The following is a 15546-nucleotide window of genomic DNA, read 5'->3' as shown; positions in this document are numbered from 1 at the left end:
TTAACCCTAACCACCTAGCCAATTCCTACCTTCTATTCTCATCACACCATCCTTTAAAGAGGTTACCTAAATTGCTGATAGGGAATTGGGATGCAGACCGCTCTGGAGGAAGCCTCTTCTTTAAGGCTCCATCATGTTTAGATCTCCACATGTTGTATTTGTCTAATGCTCTCCCTTCTACCTTGAGGCCCAATCATGGCCTTTGAGACCCTTTTATTCTAATAATAAACCTCATACCTAAGATAATTTGTGTCAACTTCTTTTTGGGATGAACTGTTGCTGTTCTTATCATAACAATACTGTTTTGTAATTTCCCTTTCACTTTCTTTTTATTGGTTGCATTGTATTCCAGTATAAAACATAATGATTTAACCATATATGCATGAATGTTTTGGTGTGCATGTCTGTGTACATATCTGCACATGTATGTGCACATGTGTGTATATAGTACATGGAGATCAGAGGTCAACCTCAGGTGTTGACCTCTTTTCTTTTTTTTGAGACAGGGTCTCTAACTGGTCTAGAACTGTCTGAGTAGATTGGCTTTCCTATGATCTCCAGGAATTTTCCTATCTCCACCTCCCCAGTGTTGGGATTATGTCTGGCTTTTTAAGGTACTTTCTACTGTTTGCTTACTCATAATAAAAGTTTTGCAAATTTTGATGTACGGGTAAGCAGATACTTTACAAGCATTTTTTGTTTACATTTTTCATATTCTTTTAAAATTTCTTTTTATGTGTGTTTTGCCTGAAGGTAGGTAAGTACATCCCTTTGTGCAATGCCTGTGGATACCAGAAGGCATTAGATTCCCCTGGAAGTGGAATTACAATTGTTAGCTGCCATGTGGGTGCTTGGAAAGGAACTCCTGTCCTTTGCAAGAAAAGCTAGTGCTCTTAACTGCTGAGCCATCTCTCCAGCCCCAATATTATTTTTTGAAACATATCTTGTCATAGTCAAGTGAGTCAGCTATTATTAGCACTGACACACTTTTAAAAATCAAAAACAACAAAAAACCGAAAACGGGAATGGAGAAATAGTTGCTCTTGCAGAAGACTGGGGCCTCGGTTCCCAGCACCACATGGTGGCTAACAATTGTCATTAACTTCAGTTCCAGATGATCCAACATGGCACCCTCTTATGACCTCAGTGGGCTTTGCATGCATGTGGTGCACTTACATACATGCAGGCGAACCATTCAAACATATAAAAATTAATATATATATTTTTAAAAGTTTGACATTCTGCTAGAGGCTGGCATTACATACATGAAGGAATAGGGGAATCTCCACCATAGGTTGTTCTAACCCTCACCAATGCCTCACTGAGAATGAACTGAGTATGGAAAATGCAGAAAAAAAGGCAGTCTTGGTGAGCCACATTAGTTTTCCCAGCACTCGGCACTGAGGCAGGCGAATGTCATGAGTTTCTTGCTAGAAAAAAAATCTCGTCATGTGGTAGCCAAAAATGAGTTTGGAAATAGAGACCCTCTTAAAATACAGTTTGGCAATGTAGAGGTATTAGTAAGCTGGGACCAACGGCAGCCCCTTACCCAGCTCGCCGAGAGCCAGAGCGTGCCGCAGGTCCCTACACAGACAAGGATCCAGCAGCGGAAACAGCCTCAGACCTTCCCGTCCCACAGGAGGCCAACTTCCGGCAGTGCCTAGTCCCGCCCCTCCCACCACAAGCACCACCACCTGTTGGTCTCTCAGTGGCAGTTTGGAGCTGAACTACATTTCCCAGCGAGGCCTGGGCACGAGGCTGGCTCTTCATGGCGGATGCCCACCGCCCAAGAGGACCAGCGCCAGCCTCCTGCTTCGTGCCTCGCAGGTTAGCCGCAGAGAGTGGCGTCCGCCTTCCCGGCCTTCCTCCGGCCCTGAGAGCTCCGCCAGAAGGCCCTCAGCCTCACTTTCTCAAGCACTAGGTGCTCGGCTCCGAGAGAGGAGACCAGGCTTCTGTACCGGAAGTGGCTCGACGGATGTGGCTTCACGGAGGGTTCCCACAGGGAACCGCGTCCCGCCATCCTCTCCACTGGAGGCCCAATGGTTGCTGGCGGTGTCTGAGGACACTCTTGGCCAGGACGAGGCGAGAGAACAGCCTCCCGCTTCTGGTTTCCCGGGTCATTCCTCGAGCCCAAGTTTCAGCGACCGCCGGTGGCAGAGAGAGGTGACGGGTAGGAGTCGGGTTAGGGCTGCTGCTAGGAAACCGGGCGCTGTCCATGCTGGGATACTAGAGCGGGTAGGGGGCCACGAGCACCCCATACAGTGCCACGGGGTGGGCTTTGCCGTCACTGACCCTGGGTTGATGGGAGAGGCCTCAAAGTCGGCCGGACCTGGTCTTCTGCCTTTCAACAGTGGTGAAAAGTCCATAGGCCTTGTGTGGACCCCTTAGGCGGCATCGAGTACCCCCCCACCCGCCCCTAGTCCTCAACCTTTGCCCAGAAGGCACGAAATGTGTACTCTAGGTTGTCTGTTTCCTATCCCATTGCTCTTTGTACAGTTATGACTTAAACTCTTCCTACTGGATCTGCACTTAATGTTTAATGGGACGGTGACCCTGCACCTTCTGCTGGCCGCCATCGTTCTCTTCCATTTTGGCTTTTGAGCTTTGGTTTTCGTGCTCAGGGTCATTTCCAGGTGTTTCTAAGAGTATCCTGCTCAGGAATTCTCCATTTCAATTATGGCTTCCTTACCCCAGCTTTCCTGCCCGGTTTAGATCTCAAATGCCCTCACCACCCAACCCGTATATTGGAGTGTAGTCATGCCCTGCCTTGTCTTGTGGTAATCCTTAGTTTATCTGTCTCCAGCTTGGTTATCTGCCAGATTTCCTTCAGTAAAAGAAGTGGCTCAGAAGCCCCCAGAACCAGTGTGGTCTTTTGTTACAAAGCATGCTGACTACAAAAGTGGTTCCATTATCTACAAAGCCAAAGAAATCCTTTGTACTGAGAGTTCCGAGGGACTCCAAGCTAGGCCAAGGCCTTCGACATGACACTAGTGAGCCCAAGACCATCCACCAGCTGGTTCTGGAGCACTTTCTTGACTTCTGGCCTAAGCCATTCGTGGGCCAGCCCTGTCAGAAAGACAAGGAGTCCTTGGTTATGAAGAATGTGAATTCAAGCCTTCAGAACAACGGTGAGTTTGTGCTTGTTTTACTAGAAGAAAAGGGGCTGGTACTGGGGACTGGGACTCTTCACTAGCTGTGAATTTAAGTTAGAATGGTGGATATTGAAAAAGGAGTCAGGGCTGGGGTTGTGGTTCAGCTGGTAGAGTACTTTTGTGGCATGTATAAACATCTGGGTTCAATCCTTAGCAATGCATAAAACGGGTGGTGAAGGCAGGAGGGTAAGAAATTCAAGGTTATCTTGGGCACTTAGAAACATTATATGATACCCTGTCTCAAAAAAAAAGAGTCAGTTTTATGGGGCTGGAGAGATGGCTCAGCGGTTAAGAGCATTGACTGCTTTTGCAGAGGACCCAGGTTCAATTCCCAGTACCCACATGGTGGCTGCAAACCGTCCTTAACTCCAGTTCCAGGGGAATCCGATGCCTCCTTCTGACCTCCGCAACATTACACAACATGGATGCACTCACATACATGCAGGCAATACACTCAAAAACATAAAATAAAATAAATAAATAAAACATTAAAAAAAGAGTCAATTTTAATGCATTGGGCTATTGTTTTTCAAGCCGGATCCTAACGGATATGCCAGATGTATGTAAAGTCACAAACTATGTGGTGTGTGTACTTTTTTGTATTATCAGTTTACCCAGGCATTCAGAATGGAAAAAGAGTAAACAGTTTAGATGAATTATGAAGTGGTCCTGAGTTTATGTAGGATTTTAGAACCTTGTTCAGGCCATCCATCCTTGCATTTTGCTCCCTACACTCTCTCTATGGTGACCTCTTTGTTGAAAAATTTGGAAGATTCTGTTTTTAATGACTTGACCATCTTCAGGAATCACAGGAGCGGAAGTAGCTATGAGTTACCTGCCAAAGAAGGGAGTACAGCTTGGCCTCAAGGTTTGGGCAGAGTGTCTATAGCAGAATCACTTAGTTTTTCACTAACTACAGCTTCCTCTTTCCCCAGTGCTACCTCATCCTTTAGTGAAGCTTCTTCCCAGAGAAGGAGTCCAGCAGAAACAGGAGACAGTGTCTCTGTGTTTTAAAGCTGACTCTGAGGTGGGTTTGGTTTTCCCACTCAACTGTTTTGAGTGCATCACGTTCTCTGCTCTTGCAGCCTTCCCTTTTCAGTCAACCTGCATATAACACTTTCTTAGAAGTCAGACTCCTTGGATGTTTCTCTTCTGCTTTCTTCTGGCTATCCTGTTTGTGCTGCTCCTGTGAGGGCTTTAGAGGAGCTTTGCCAACCTTTTCCTTAATTTTTGGGTCTAAGTCTTACCAGCAGAGCTGCCAAGAAACCTCATTTATTAAATGGGAAGTGGTCTCTTGTTCTTTCAGGTGCAGATGGTCTTTGAGGATTTGAATGTATATCACTCCCAAGAAGAATGTGTGAGCACAGATCCTGCTCAACAACCTACCCCAGAGAAGAAAGGTAGCAGTCATATGGGGGAGATGATTTTATATCAAGTTTTTTTGTGTTAATATTGTGTGCTATAGCAAAAGCAATTTTTCTTGACTTTGAGACAGGGTCTCATTTTGTGGTCCTGTCTGGTCTGAAACTCACTATGTAGCCTATAGTGATATCAAACTTGAAATAATCTTTCTGCCTCTACTTCCTAAGTGCTGAGATTACAGTTGTGCACCACCATGCCTGTCCAGAAAATACAGTTTTCATCTTTGGAGCTGCTGAAGCTCTACTCTTACCTAATAAAGTACAAGTGCACAGAAGTTTTGTTTTTGTTTCATCTCATGTGGTAGAGCCTAGTCATGGAGTTGCAGTTGTGGGTGAACATTACTAGGAGGCAGTGATGGGAAAGGGGATTTATTTTGTTAGGTAAGACTTTAATAATTCATTTTTGACTTCAGTATAATTCCTTTGGCAATACCTTTTAACTGGAACTAGACAGTCTTGCCTGAAATTCAATTGGAAAAATAGTTCTGTTAACTAGGGAAATGGAAAGAAAGAGAAAGAGAGCAGGAGAGGTTCTACCATTATGTGTTGTGTGTTACTGTGACAAAGTGGCTGAAAGAAGCAAAAGGAAGAATTTATTTTTATTTAAAATTTTTTTTTTGGTCTTTGTGAGGCAGGGTCTCCCTGTAGCTCCAGCTGTCCTGGAACTTACTATGTAGACCAGGCTGGCCTTGAACTCACAGAGATCCGCCTGCCTCTGCCTCCCAAGTACTGGAATTAAAGGCGTGCACCACCACGCCCGGCCAATTTTGTATTTTTTGAGACAGGATCTCTGTATAACCCCAGCTAGCCTTAAACCTACTGAGTTGCCAAGGATGATCTGGAGCTCCTGATCCTCTTTGCCTCCCACATCCTTTTTGCTGGAACTTTCGGAGTGTGTTACCATGACTGGTTTATGTAGTACTGGAAATTGAACCCAGGCCTTCATGTATGCTAGACAAAACACTCTACTAACTGCCTTATATCCCCAGTCCCTGAAAAGTTTTAAGTTGTTAAGCAACCTTGGGCTAAAGAAGAAAAAACAAATTAGAATTCTTTAATTTTGTTTTTTTACAGAACACTATCAGAATCTCATATCTTTTCAGAATTTTTTTTTTTTTTTTTTTTTTTTACCTTTTTTCTTTTATTTTTTATGTGTATGAATGTTTTGCCTGCATATATGTAAGCACACCCCTGTCGTGCAGTTTCTGGAGAGGCCAGAAGAGGGCATCAGATTCCCTGGAACTGAAGTTATGGATGGCTGTTCGCTGCCATGTGGATGCTGGAATTTGAATCCAGGTCTTCCGCAAGAGCACCTAGTACTCGTAACCACTGATCCATCTCTTCAGCTCCAGTATTTCAGAATCTTTGATGTGGACCAGTGTGGTGGTGGTACATGTCTTTAATCCCAGCACTAAAGAAGTCAAGGCAGGAGGAACCCTGTGTGTTTGAGGCAATCCTGGTCTACACAGTGAGTTCCAGGCCAGCCAGGGTTATATAGTGAGACCTTGTCTCAAACAAAACAAAAACCCAGAATGTATGATATAGTTTAAAATTATGCTTCAAAAAAAATTCATGACTGTTAAAACATGTATTAATTTAGAAAAAAAAAATGATGTTTGTGATTGAAATTTAGAAAATCAGTAGGGTAAATAACAGTGTTACCCCTTTTCATAGATTTCTTCTAAATCTTTAAACATTGAACAATGTAGTGCCATGAAAACTTTAAGAGTACAGATAAAGATTGAAAAATTACAATTCTTTTTATGAAATTAATGTAACAAAGCATTGAAACCTGAAACATAACCATTTTTGAATCAATTTATTTCAAGAATGCAAAAGCTTGATCTTCTTTAAGGTAGTGACTGTAGATATGCTGACTAGACTCCAGTGGATGAACCTGCATCCTTACACTGAGGGACATCTATCTGGGTACAAAAGCTTGACCAGATAGGACTTAGCATATGTGGCAGAATGCATGAAATCTAGTGTGTGTGGGGGTGTGTGTCTAAATATGATTAAGATCTATTGTATGAAATGCACAAAAAACTCAATAAAAGTATAATTTAGAAAAATGCAAAAGCAATAATCATTTGAGGATAGAAGTTACAATTTTAAAAAGTCTAATAGGTTCAAAGTAAAAAAAAATCTTCCATTGAATTAGGAAAAAAAGTCAAATAATATATATCTTATAGTAGAAGGAGAAAATCCTATGGTCATTTTCATAATTACTGAAGTGATAAAGGGTAAAATTAAAATCTCTTCTTCATAGGAACATCCAATAAATTAGTAATGTTATTAATCCATTCAATATTAAAGTGCTTTTTCCCCTGTGCTAGGAATCAGACCCAGCTCATGGCAGACGAGCACTCTTATTACTGAACTACAATCCCTGATCTTAAAAGTGCTGCTTTTTTTTTTAAGATTTATTTTTATTTTATGTGTATGAGTGTATACATGTGTGTGCACCTGCACCATATGCATGCCTGGTGCCCATGGAGGCCAGAAGATTCCCTGGAATGGGAGTTAACATGTTTTTGAGCTGTGATGTGGGTGCTGAGAACAGAACTTGGGTCCTCTACAAGAATAGCAAGTGCTCTTAATTTCTAAACCATCTCTAGCTCCAAGTACTTCTTTTTTTAAGACAAAGTCTCAGGTATCCCAGGCTTGCCTGGGACTTCTGATCCTCCTGCTTCTACCTCCCAAGTACTGGGAATATAGTCATATGCCACTACAAATGGTTTATGTGATATTGGAGATTGAACATAGGACTGTATTTGTGCTAGACAAGCACTCTACCAACTGACCCATATCTTCAGCCCTTAAAATGTTTCTTTAATGGAAGACATTCCCACTAATATTGAGAATACAGTGAGAAATCTCATTATCATTGCTACTGTTTAGCATTGTGTTTCAGGTGCTAGCCAGTACAGGTAAATGAGTAAGGAATTAAGTAAAAATTTAGATGCATTGGAATTTGAGAGAAGATTAAAAAAATGCTTCTTTCTTTTTTTGGTGGGGAAGGAGGTCTTTTTGAGACAGGGTCTCCCTGTGGCCCCAGCTGGCCTGGAACTTGTAGACCAGGCTGGCTTTGAACTCAGAGATCCACCTGCCTCTGCCTCCTGAGTGCTGGGATTAAAAGTGTGCACCACACCTGACCAGTTTCTATATGATGTAATTGTGTAGCTGGAAAACCCTACAGCATGTTTGAAAACTTAGTACATGGAGCATTCAGTAAGGTAATGGGATATAAAACTGACAAATAGAAAGTAGCTTTCATAGATGCAAACAGATAATCACTTAAAAGACTATGGAATCCAGACTAAAATAGAAACATAAAAGATTAACTGCTTAGAAATAACCTTAAAGGATGTGGAAAATTGGAAAGGATACAAAAGTTGAATTGAATGAATGGAAAGAAATCACATTTGGGGGGGCTGGAGAGATTGTTTGGCGGTTAAAAGCACTGGTTGCTCTTGCAGAGGACCCAGGTTCAGTTCTCAGCACCCACATGGTGGCTAAAAACTGTCCATAACTCCAGGGAATCTGGCAACCTCTTCTGACCTCTGAGGATACTGTAGGGCATAGACACAGGTGCAACTGCCTACCTATATGCAGGCAATACACTGATACACATAAAAATAGTAAAATATTTTTAAAAACCTCATTGAGAAGGATATAAGTGGGAGTAAAATAGATGTGTTCTATTGGTAAATGTAAAAAGATGCTTAAATAATGAAGATGCTTCATAATGGGAAGTTTAAAGTCATGTAAAGATGTATGTGCCCTGCACATTTTTCTGTAAATACAATCAGTCAAACCTTCATTTTTATCTGTATGAGTATTTTGCCTGCATGTGTATAAGTGCACCCATGTTGTACAGTGCCCACAGAGGACAGAAGAAGTTGTCAGATCCCCTGGAACTGGAGTTACTGGTCCTCTGCAACAACGGCCAGTGCTCTTAACTGCTGAGCCATCCCTCCAGCCCCCAAACTTTTTTAAATGAGCAAATGACTATTTTGACTGTTTTTGCCAATATTAGACATGGTGCAAAACAACAAACTGAGGAAAAGTAGCCAAGATACAGCCTGTGTGTAAGAATAATCTAAATAGCATTAGGAAGATGGCTCAGTGGTTAAAGAGCATGCCACTCAAGCATGAGGACCTGAATTTGGATCTCCAGAAACCCATACAAAATGCCAGTTGAGCATGGTAGCCCAGCTGTAATTCCAGCCACAGGTGACCTCCAGAGACAGGGGATCCCCAGAGCAATTTGACTAGCAAGACTAATCAACCTATCAGTCAGTTCTGGGTTTCATTGAGAGACCCTGCCTCAGTGAATAAGGTGGAAGAAAATTGAGGATGATTTTGCACATCAGTCTTGGACCTCTACATGCAAGCATGTACACACACCACAGATATGAGTGCACACATACACATGCACAGAGAAAAAAATAGAAAAACCAATAATGCAAACATTTCTAAACAAGGTGAAAATGAGATTGCTATAAGTGGGCTAGGATAGCAGAGTCATCATTTAGAAGAGAGTTAATTTTAGTATGTTCTAAATACTGGATTAAACTCAGCCTTAAAAAGAAAACTAATTGAGTCAGAAAGATGGCTGAGCCGATAATATCACTTGCCTTGTAAGCCTGATGATGTGAGTTTGATTCCTAGAACCCATGTGATGGGAGGAGAGAACCAACTCCTGAATCTATCCTCTGATCTCCACACACAATGGTACATGTATCCCCAACCCAAAATAGATAAATCAGTTTAATTTTAAAAATTAAAAATATACAGCCTGGCGTGGTGGCACACGCCTTTAATCCCAGCACTCGGGAGGCAGAGACAGGTGGATCCTCTGAGTTCGAGGCCAGCCTGGTCTACAGAGTGAGTTCCAGGCAGCTGAAGCTACAGGGAGACCCTGTCTCAAAAAGACAAAAAAAAAAAAAGTAAAACTATATCAATAATGAGTTACAAAAGAGATTATGATATTAAATATATAGAGACTGGAGAGAGAGTTCAGTGATTAAGAGCACTGGCTTCTCTTGCAAGGAACCTAGGTTTGGTTCCCAGCACCCACATGGCAGTTAACAACTGTCAGTAACTTAAGTTCTAGAGGATCTGATGCCCTCTTGGTCTCCACGAGCCAAATATGCAGGTAAAGCACTCTTACACATAGAAATCAAAATTTTAAAAATATATGATACATAAAATCTTAGTTTTTATATTTTATTCTTCTTATTATTTTTTGTTCTTTTTGAGACAGGGTCTCCCTGTAGCCCCAGCTGTCCTGGAATTCACTATGTAGACCAGGCTGGCCTTGAACTTGCAGAGATCCACCTGCCTCTGCCTCCTGAGTGCTGGGATTAAAGGCGTGCGCCACCACGCCTGGCATATTTTATGTGTATGTATGTATTGCCTGCATGAATGTAAGTGCACCCATATTGTACATTGCCTGCCGAGGTCTGAAGAAGGTGTCAGATACCCTGGAATTGGAGTTATGGACAGTTGTTAGTTGCCATGTGGGTACTGGGAACCAAACCCCGGGTCTTCTGCAAGAGCAGCCAGTGCTCTTATCCGATGAGCCATCTCTCCAACCTCCATAAAATCTTATTTAAATGTATGGGATTAAGATAAATCATTTATCATGATCAAAATGAAAAGTAGTAATGATATAGTGACTTTTTATGTCTATTAGGTATTTTAAAATTTCATGTAGGCAAGATGAAGATGCTATTCATGTAGTGGTCATTGTATAGAAATTGATATTGCTGTGGAGAGTAGAATGGTAATTGTATTAGTTCTTTTTTGTTGCTGTTATAAAACACCATGACCAAAAGTGATTTATGGAAGCAAGAATTTATTTTGGTTTCAGTTCCAGAGGGGGAGTTCATAATGGTGGGGGATGCATGGCAGCAAGTTGTTTGAGCAGGAAGCTGAGAGATCACATCTCTAATCAGACACAGAGAGCAGAGAATGAACTGGAAGTGGTGCAAGACCCACACCCACTTTCTCCAGCAAGGCTCCACATCCTAAAGGTTCCGTAACCTCCCCAAACAGCATCACCGACAGGTAACCAAGTGTTTAAATATGTGAGCCTATGGGGGACATTTTTCAAGCCACTAAGTAGAGCTGTGGGATTAAGAGCTGTGAGGGATTGGAGAGATGGCTCAGCAGTTAAAGAGCGCACATTGCTCTTGCAGAAGACCTAAATTCTGTTCCTGTCACCTACGTTAGGCTGCTTACAACCTCCTGTAACTCCAACTTCAGGAGATCTGATGCCCTCTTCTGGCTTCTGCAGGCACATGCATTCATGTGCACATATCCACACACAGAAACACACACACACACACACACACACACACAAATTATTTGGGGGAAAAAAGCTGTAATAAGGCTAAGTTTGAAAATTATGTTTGTTTTATCTTTTTTGAGAATATGTCTTGCTAGGTGACTCCAACTGGCCTGGAACTCACTATTTAGGCCAGTCCAGACTTGAATTTGCACCAGTCCTTTTCTCCTTGTGTTGCCTGAATACTGGGATTACAAGTGTGTACCACCATTCCTGACTCACCAAGGTTATTGTTTCACAAGAAATCTGACTTCTTTCTTGGCCAGTATTGTCAAATCTCTCAACAGTCTTAACATTCTCTTTATTTCAGCATTCAATGAGAGTAATCCCAAGGGTGAAGTTCTTCAGAATGATTTTAGAGAGAAGTCTTCAGATGTTGATGCAGTGGACAAACCTTGCAAAAAAGGAAGAATAAACACACCCATTCCACAGCAAAGGAAATTGAGGAGTCTTTTAGTTACCATTGAAAATGAGGATCCACTGGAGGATCTCTCAAAATATGTAGACATCAATATTACTGCACTTACTCAAGATCAGAAAACAAAAAGGTTGTATACGTGTCCCGTGTGTGGAAAACAGTTTCATGAAAGTTCTTACCTTATTTCCCACCAGAGGACTCACACTGGTGAGAAGCCCTATGACTGTAGCCACTGTGGGAAAAGATTCAATCATAAAACAAACCTCAATAAGCATGAGCGAATCCATACAGGTGAGAAACCTTATTCCTGTTCTCAGTGTGGGAAAAACTTTCGTCAGAATTCTCATCGGAGTCGCCATGAAGGAATTCATATAAGGGAGAAGATATTTAAGTGTCCAGAATGTGGGAAAACTTTCCGCCAAAATGAAGAATTTGTGCTGCACCTGCAGAGTCATGAGGTTGAGAGACCATACAGTTGCAAAAACTGTGGGAGAAGATTTGGTCGCCTGTCAAACTGTACCAGGCATGAGAGAATTCACTCAGCCTGTAAGATTCAGAAGCAGAAATGAGGTGAGGAAAGATCCTGCCTCTGCCTGAAAAGTTCCATAAAGAATTCTGGAATCTCCGGGCTGCCTAAAAAGATACTAATACATGAGAGACCTCATTAGAGCCATCTTGGCTGAAACATCAAAATTTTAGAAGTTTCCGAGGGAAAGAAACATCTTCAAGTGCTTTAATATACCTCAGTCAGCATCCAGGCCTTTTGGACTAAGAAGCTTTCTTTGTGAAGTTGTAAAATGTATAGGTTGCACAACCCCTTCCTAATGAAATATGAATGGAGTTCATGACTGTGTACCTCAAAGGTGATCAGTGACTCATCTTTTGAAATAGATCTTTTTCCCTCACAGAAATTTACACTTTTGAGAAGTAATACAGAGGTCCTTATCTCAAACTATTCCCTTGAAAGCCACATCACTGATTTTTTTTTCAACCAACATCTTCCAATAGCCATTCATGTAACCCTCTATGAATACCCTGATGAAGATTGAATGTTTAATTGTTTACTTTTCAATATAGAAAACTACAGCTCATGAGTGTCAAATATTTAACTCATTTGTATGAAATTTAGAATAATGATCAGTCCAATAACATTGGTAATTTGTGGTGAAAAGAGACTATTTTACAAAAGTCCTTTCTACAAAACCGCATGTCTGCTGTTCTTTCTGTTGATCTTTCATATGTTAGTCTCATGCCGCTATAAAAAGAAGTGTGGTTCACTCTGACTCATTGTCAAGCTCGACCTTATCGCTCTCCTGAACCAAGATCTCCCATAGAGGGAGGGAATCCCAGTGGGCTTGAAGAAGAGGGGCAGACCTGGAGGCAAGAGAAGTTGGCTTGGATCCATGGTTTGTTGATGACCTTACTTATGCTTAATTCTACTTTGTATAGCCATCAGACCTTGAGCAGTGGGATGGTTACTACCTCATAAGGTAACGTTTTTAGAAATGGTATCTCCAGAGGGTCAGTCCCATTGCCTCTCGAGACAGGATTCCAGGTATCTTTATTGAGGTGGATGCTTGATGTCCTTGGCCTTCAGTGCTCTCTGCATAGAAGCAAAGCCAATGGTGCCTTCATGAGACAATCTTGTAGTGGTGTGCTTAGGATTTTTAAGTCAGTTTTGCCTGATTCTAAGTTTCCTGAAGTTCACATTGGTTATTTTGTTTGGAATGAATGCATCTTGTACATTATTTAAGAAAATTCATTAGTGTCTCCAGATTTTGTGTCTTATCCAGAAACCTTTTTATTTGTGCAGTATTTTCCTGAATAAATGTTTCAATTTTTTTCCACTTTTTACACAGCTTTGTTACTGTATATTTTTGCCATTGTATTTTTGTAGTTGGTTATTCTTAAAAGGTTTTTTTGAGCCAGGTGTAGTGGCGCACGCCTGTAGTCCCAGCACTTGGGAGGCAGAGGCAGGCAGATCTCTGTGGGATATTATATTCTTAATTTCTGGAAATGTGGCCTGTGAACAGAAATTGCCAGAACAGTATTTGTTGGGGGCACCATGCCATTGTCACATGTGGAGAACCCACCTACACACCCAAGATGTGGCCACACAGTTACAGCAATGATAGGAGAGTCAGAGTCCCCAGCAAGAAATCCTTGTCCCATCTATGTATAGAGAAAAGTATTTTAAAGTCATTATTTAACAAATTAGAAGCCTAGTTTAATAAATATTGATTACAAAGCTTTTAAAATCAAAATTTTAAAATATTTTAATTTTATGTATACGAGTGTATTGCCTGCATGTATGTGAGTGCACCCATGTTGGGCAGTGCTACGGAGGTCAGAAGAGGGCTTCGCATTCCCCTGGAACTGGAGTTAAGGATGGTTCGTAGCTACCATGTGGGCGCTGGGAATTGAACCCAGGTCCTCTGCAAGAGCAGTCAGTGCTCTTAACCACTGAGCCATCTCTCCAGCCCCCTAAAATCAAGTATTTTTATTAGGCTTGGTTCACAGTATGTGTTTCCTCTCTTGAGCCCACACCAGTTTCCCCTTTATCCCTGGCATTCCTTGAGCTGTATTTGTTGAGATCACCAGTGATCTCCAGTTTCCTCAAATCCAACATCCCAATGTCAGTTTGTCTTGGGCCATCTCTCTTTGGTTTTTGACAACCTTTTATCATACCCTTCCTGGAACTTTTCCTATTTGGTGTACAGGACTCTACTCTCCTAGCTTCTTGCCTACTTCATTGGCATTTTAGGAGCACAGTGGAATCACCAAAATAACTTCTAAAATGGCCAGAATCTGCTTTCAGTGATTTTTAAAAACTTTTGTAAATTTAATTTTTACAATTTTCATACAATATAATTTGATGGTATTTAGATCCCTGACCTATCTGCACCTTATTGCCCCCACCCAATATAACATAACTCCATTATATATATAAAATAAGGCCTATGTAAATTTGTATCCCCAAATGCCCTTCAATGTGGGTCCATCCGCTGGAGCTTGGTTAAGCTATCAAGAGTCTCTTGCTTTGGTCCACATAATTCCAAGTAAGCTGCTGCTAGGGGGAGATCCTGTCTCAAAAAGACTACCCCCCCCCGCCAAAAAAAAAAAAAAAAGAGTCTCATGCTTGAAAGAGACTCTGCCCCTTCCAGCAGCCCTCTGTTGTCACAATTTCCTTAGGTGGGTTGGAGTTTCTTACTCCCTTCCCTGTCCTGGGATTTTGTGTGGCCTGAGCTGTCATGGGACTTGTGCATGCTGTCATCATTGATGTTAGTTCATATGAGTAACTGACCAGCTGTCTGGAAAACTGTTTCCTTATGGTCATCCACTACCTCTGGCTCTTACAGTCTTTCTGCCTCCTCTTTTGCAATATCCCTGAACCTTGGGAGGCAGAAGTTTGATATAGATGTCCTTTTCAGAGATAAGGACTCTGAAGCCTCTTGTTCTCTGCACATTGGCCAGTTGTGGGTTTCTGGGTTGATTACTATCTGTTGCATATGAAAACTTCTGGTGAGAGTTGAGAAATGCATTCATCCTGACAAAACAAGGTGCACGCAAGATCCTGAATGGGATAGAATCCCTCTCAGTGATTGATCTTAATTTCATGGTACCACATGCTTTCTATACCCTTAACATTTATGCCACTTCCTGACAACAGCAGAATTCACATTCTTCTCAAACTTCCACGGAACATTTAAAGTATTTTTATGTGTATGAGGATATTGCCTGCATGGATGTAAGTGCACCCATGTCGTGCAGTGCCCATGGATGTCAGAGGAGGGTGTCAAACCTCCTGGAACTGAACAGTTGTTAGCCACCATGTGGGTGCTGGAATTTAAACCTGGGTCTTCTGCAAGAACAGCCAATGCTGTTAACCATTGAGCCATCTCATTAGCTTCCCATGGAACATTTAAGATTGACCATACTCTGAGCCGTAAAACATCTGATTTTTAAAAATGGAAGTCACACAAAATATACTCTCATCACAATAGAATTAAACTGAAAATAAGAGGGAAATCCCCAAAGTTTTGGAGATTAAACACTTTTCCAAATGAGTCAAAGAAAATAAAGCCATGAGAAATTTTAAGACATTGCAAAAAAAAAAAAAATTGCAAATGAAATTCAGCTTACTAAAGCTTGTGAGACGCAGCAAAAGTGACGTGAATCTGTGCTATGGAATACACATGA

At 41.6% G+C, this 15546-nt stretch overlaps 1 protein-coding gene across 3 annotated transcripts; it reads left to right on the top strand.

Annotated features, from left to right (window-relative positions):
* Positions 1–1731: 1731 nt before the first annotated feature.
* On the top strand, positions 1732–13198 carry Znf200 (zinc finger protein 200). 3 transcript variants are annotated; one of them, XM_029570034.1, is made up of 6 exons: positions 1732–1827; positions 1916–2170; positions 2804–3128; positions 4088–4179; positions 4459–4552; positions 11239–13198. In XM_029570034.1, exons 3-6 carry the CDS (start codon positions 2885–2887, stop codon positions 11913–11915), a joined length of 1107 nt encoding a protein of 368 aa, XP_029425894.1. In that variant the 5' UTR covers positions 1732–1827; positions 1916–2170; positions 2804–2884; the 3' UTR covers positions 11916–13198. The 3 variants fall into 3 exon arrangements, with proteins under 3 accessions (XP_029425894.1, XP_008844206.1, XP_008844200.1); XM_008845984.3 differs by having other exon boundaries at positions 1734–2163; XM_008845978.3 differs by having other exon boundaries at positions 1735–2170.
* The last annotated feature ends 2348 nt before the right edge of the window (positions 13199–15546 follow it).

Source organism: Nannospalax galili, unplaced genomic scaffold, assembly GCF_000622305.1.
Source record: "Nannospalax galili isolate Female #2095 unplaced genomic scaffold, S.galili_v1.0 scaffold471, whole genome shotgun sequence".
Lineage (NCBI taxonomy): Eukaryota > Metazoa > Chordata > Mammalia > Rodentia > Spalacidae > Nannospalax > Nannospalax galili.
Note: the sequence above shows the minus strand (reverse complement) of the source record. Positions and strands in the feature narration are given on the sequence as shown.

Bases quoted from the DNA above. Each gene is read 5' to 3' on its own strand.
- Znf200 (XM_029570034.1), top strand. From the start codon at position 2,885: ATGCTGACTACAAAAGTGGTTCCATTATCTACAAAGCCAAAGAAATCC. The intron at 3,129-4,087 runs GTGAGTTTGTGC...CTCTTTCCCCAG, and splicing joins TTCAAGCCTTCAGAACAACG to TGCTACCTCATCCTTTAGTG. The intron at 4,553-11,238 runs GTAGCAGTCATA...TCTTTATTTCAG, and splicing joins ACCTACCCCAGAGAAGAAAG to CATTCAATGAGAGTAATCCC.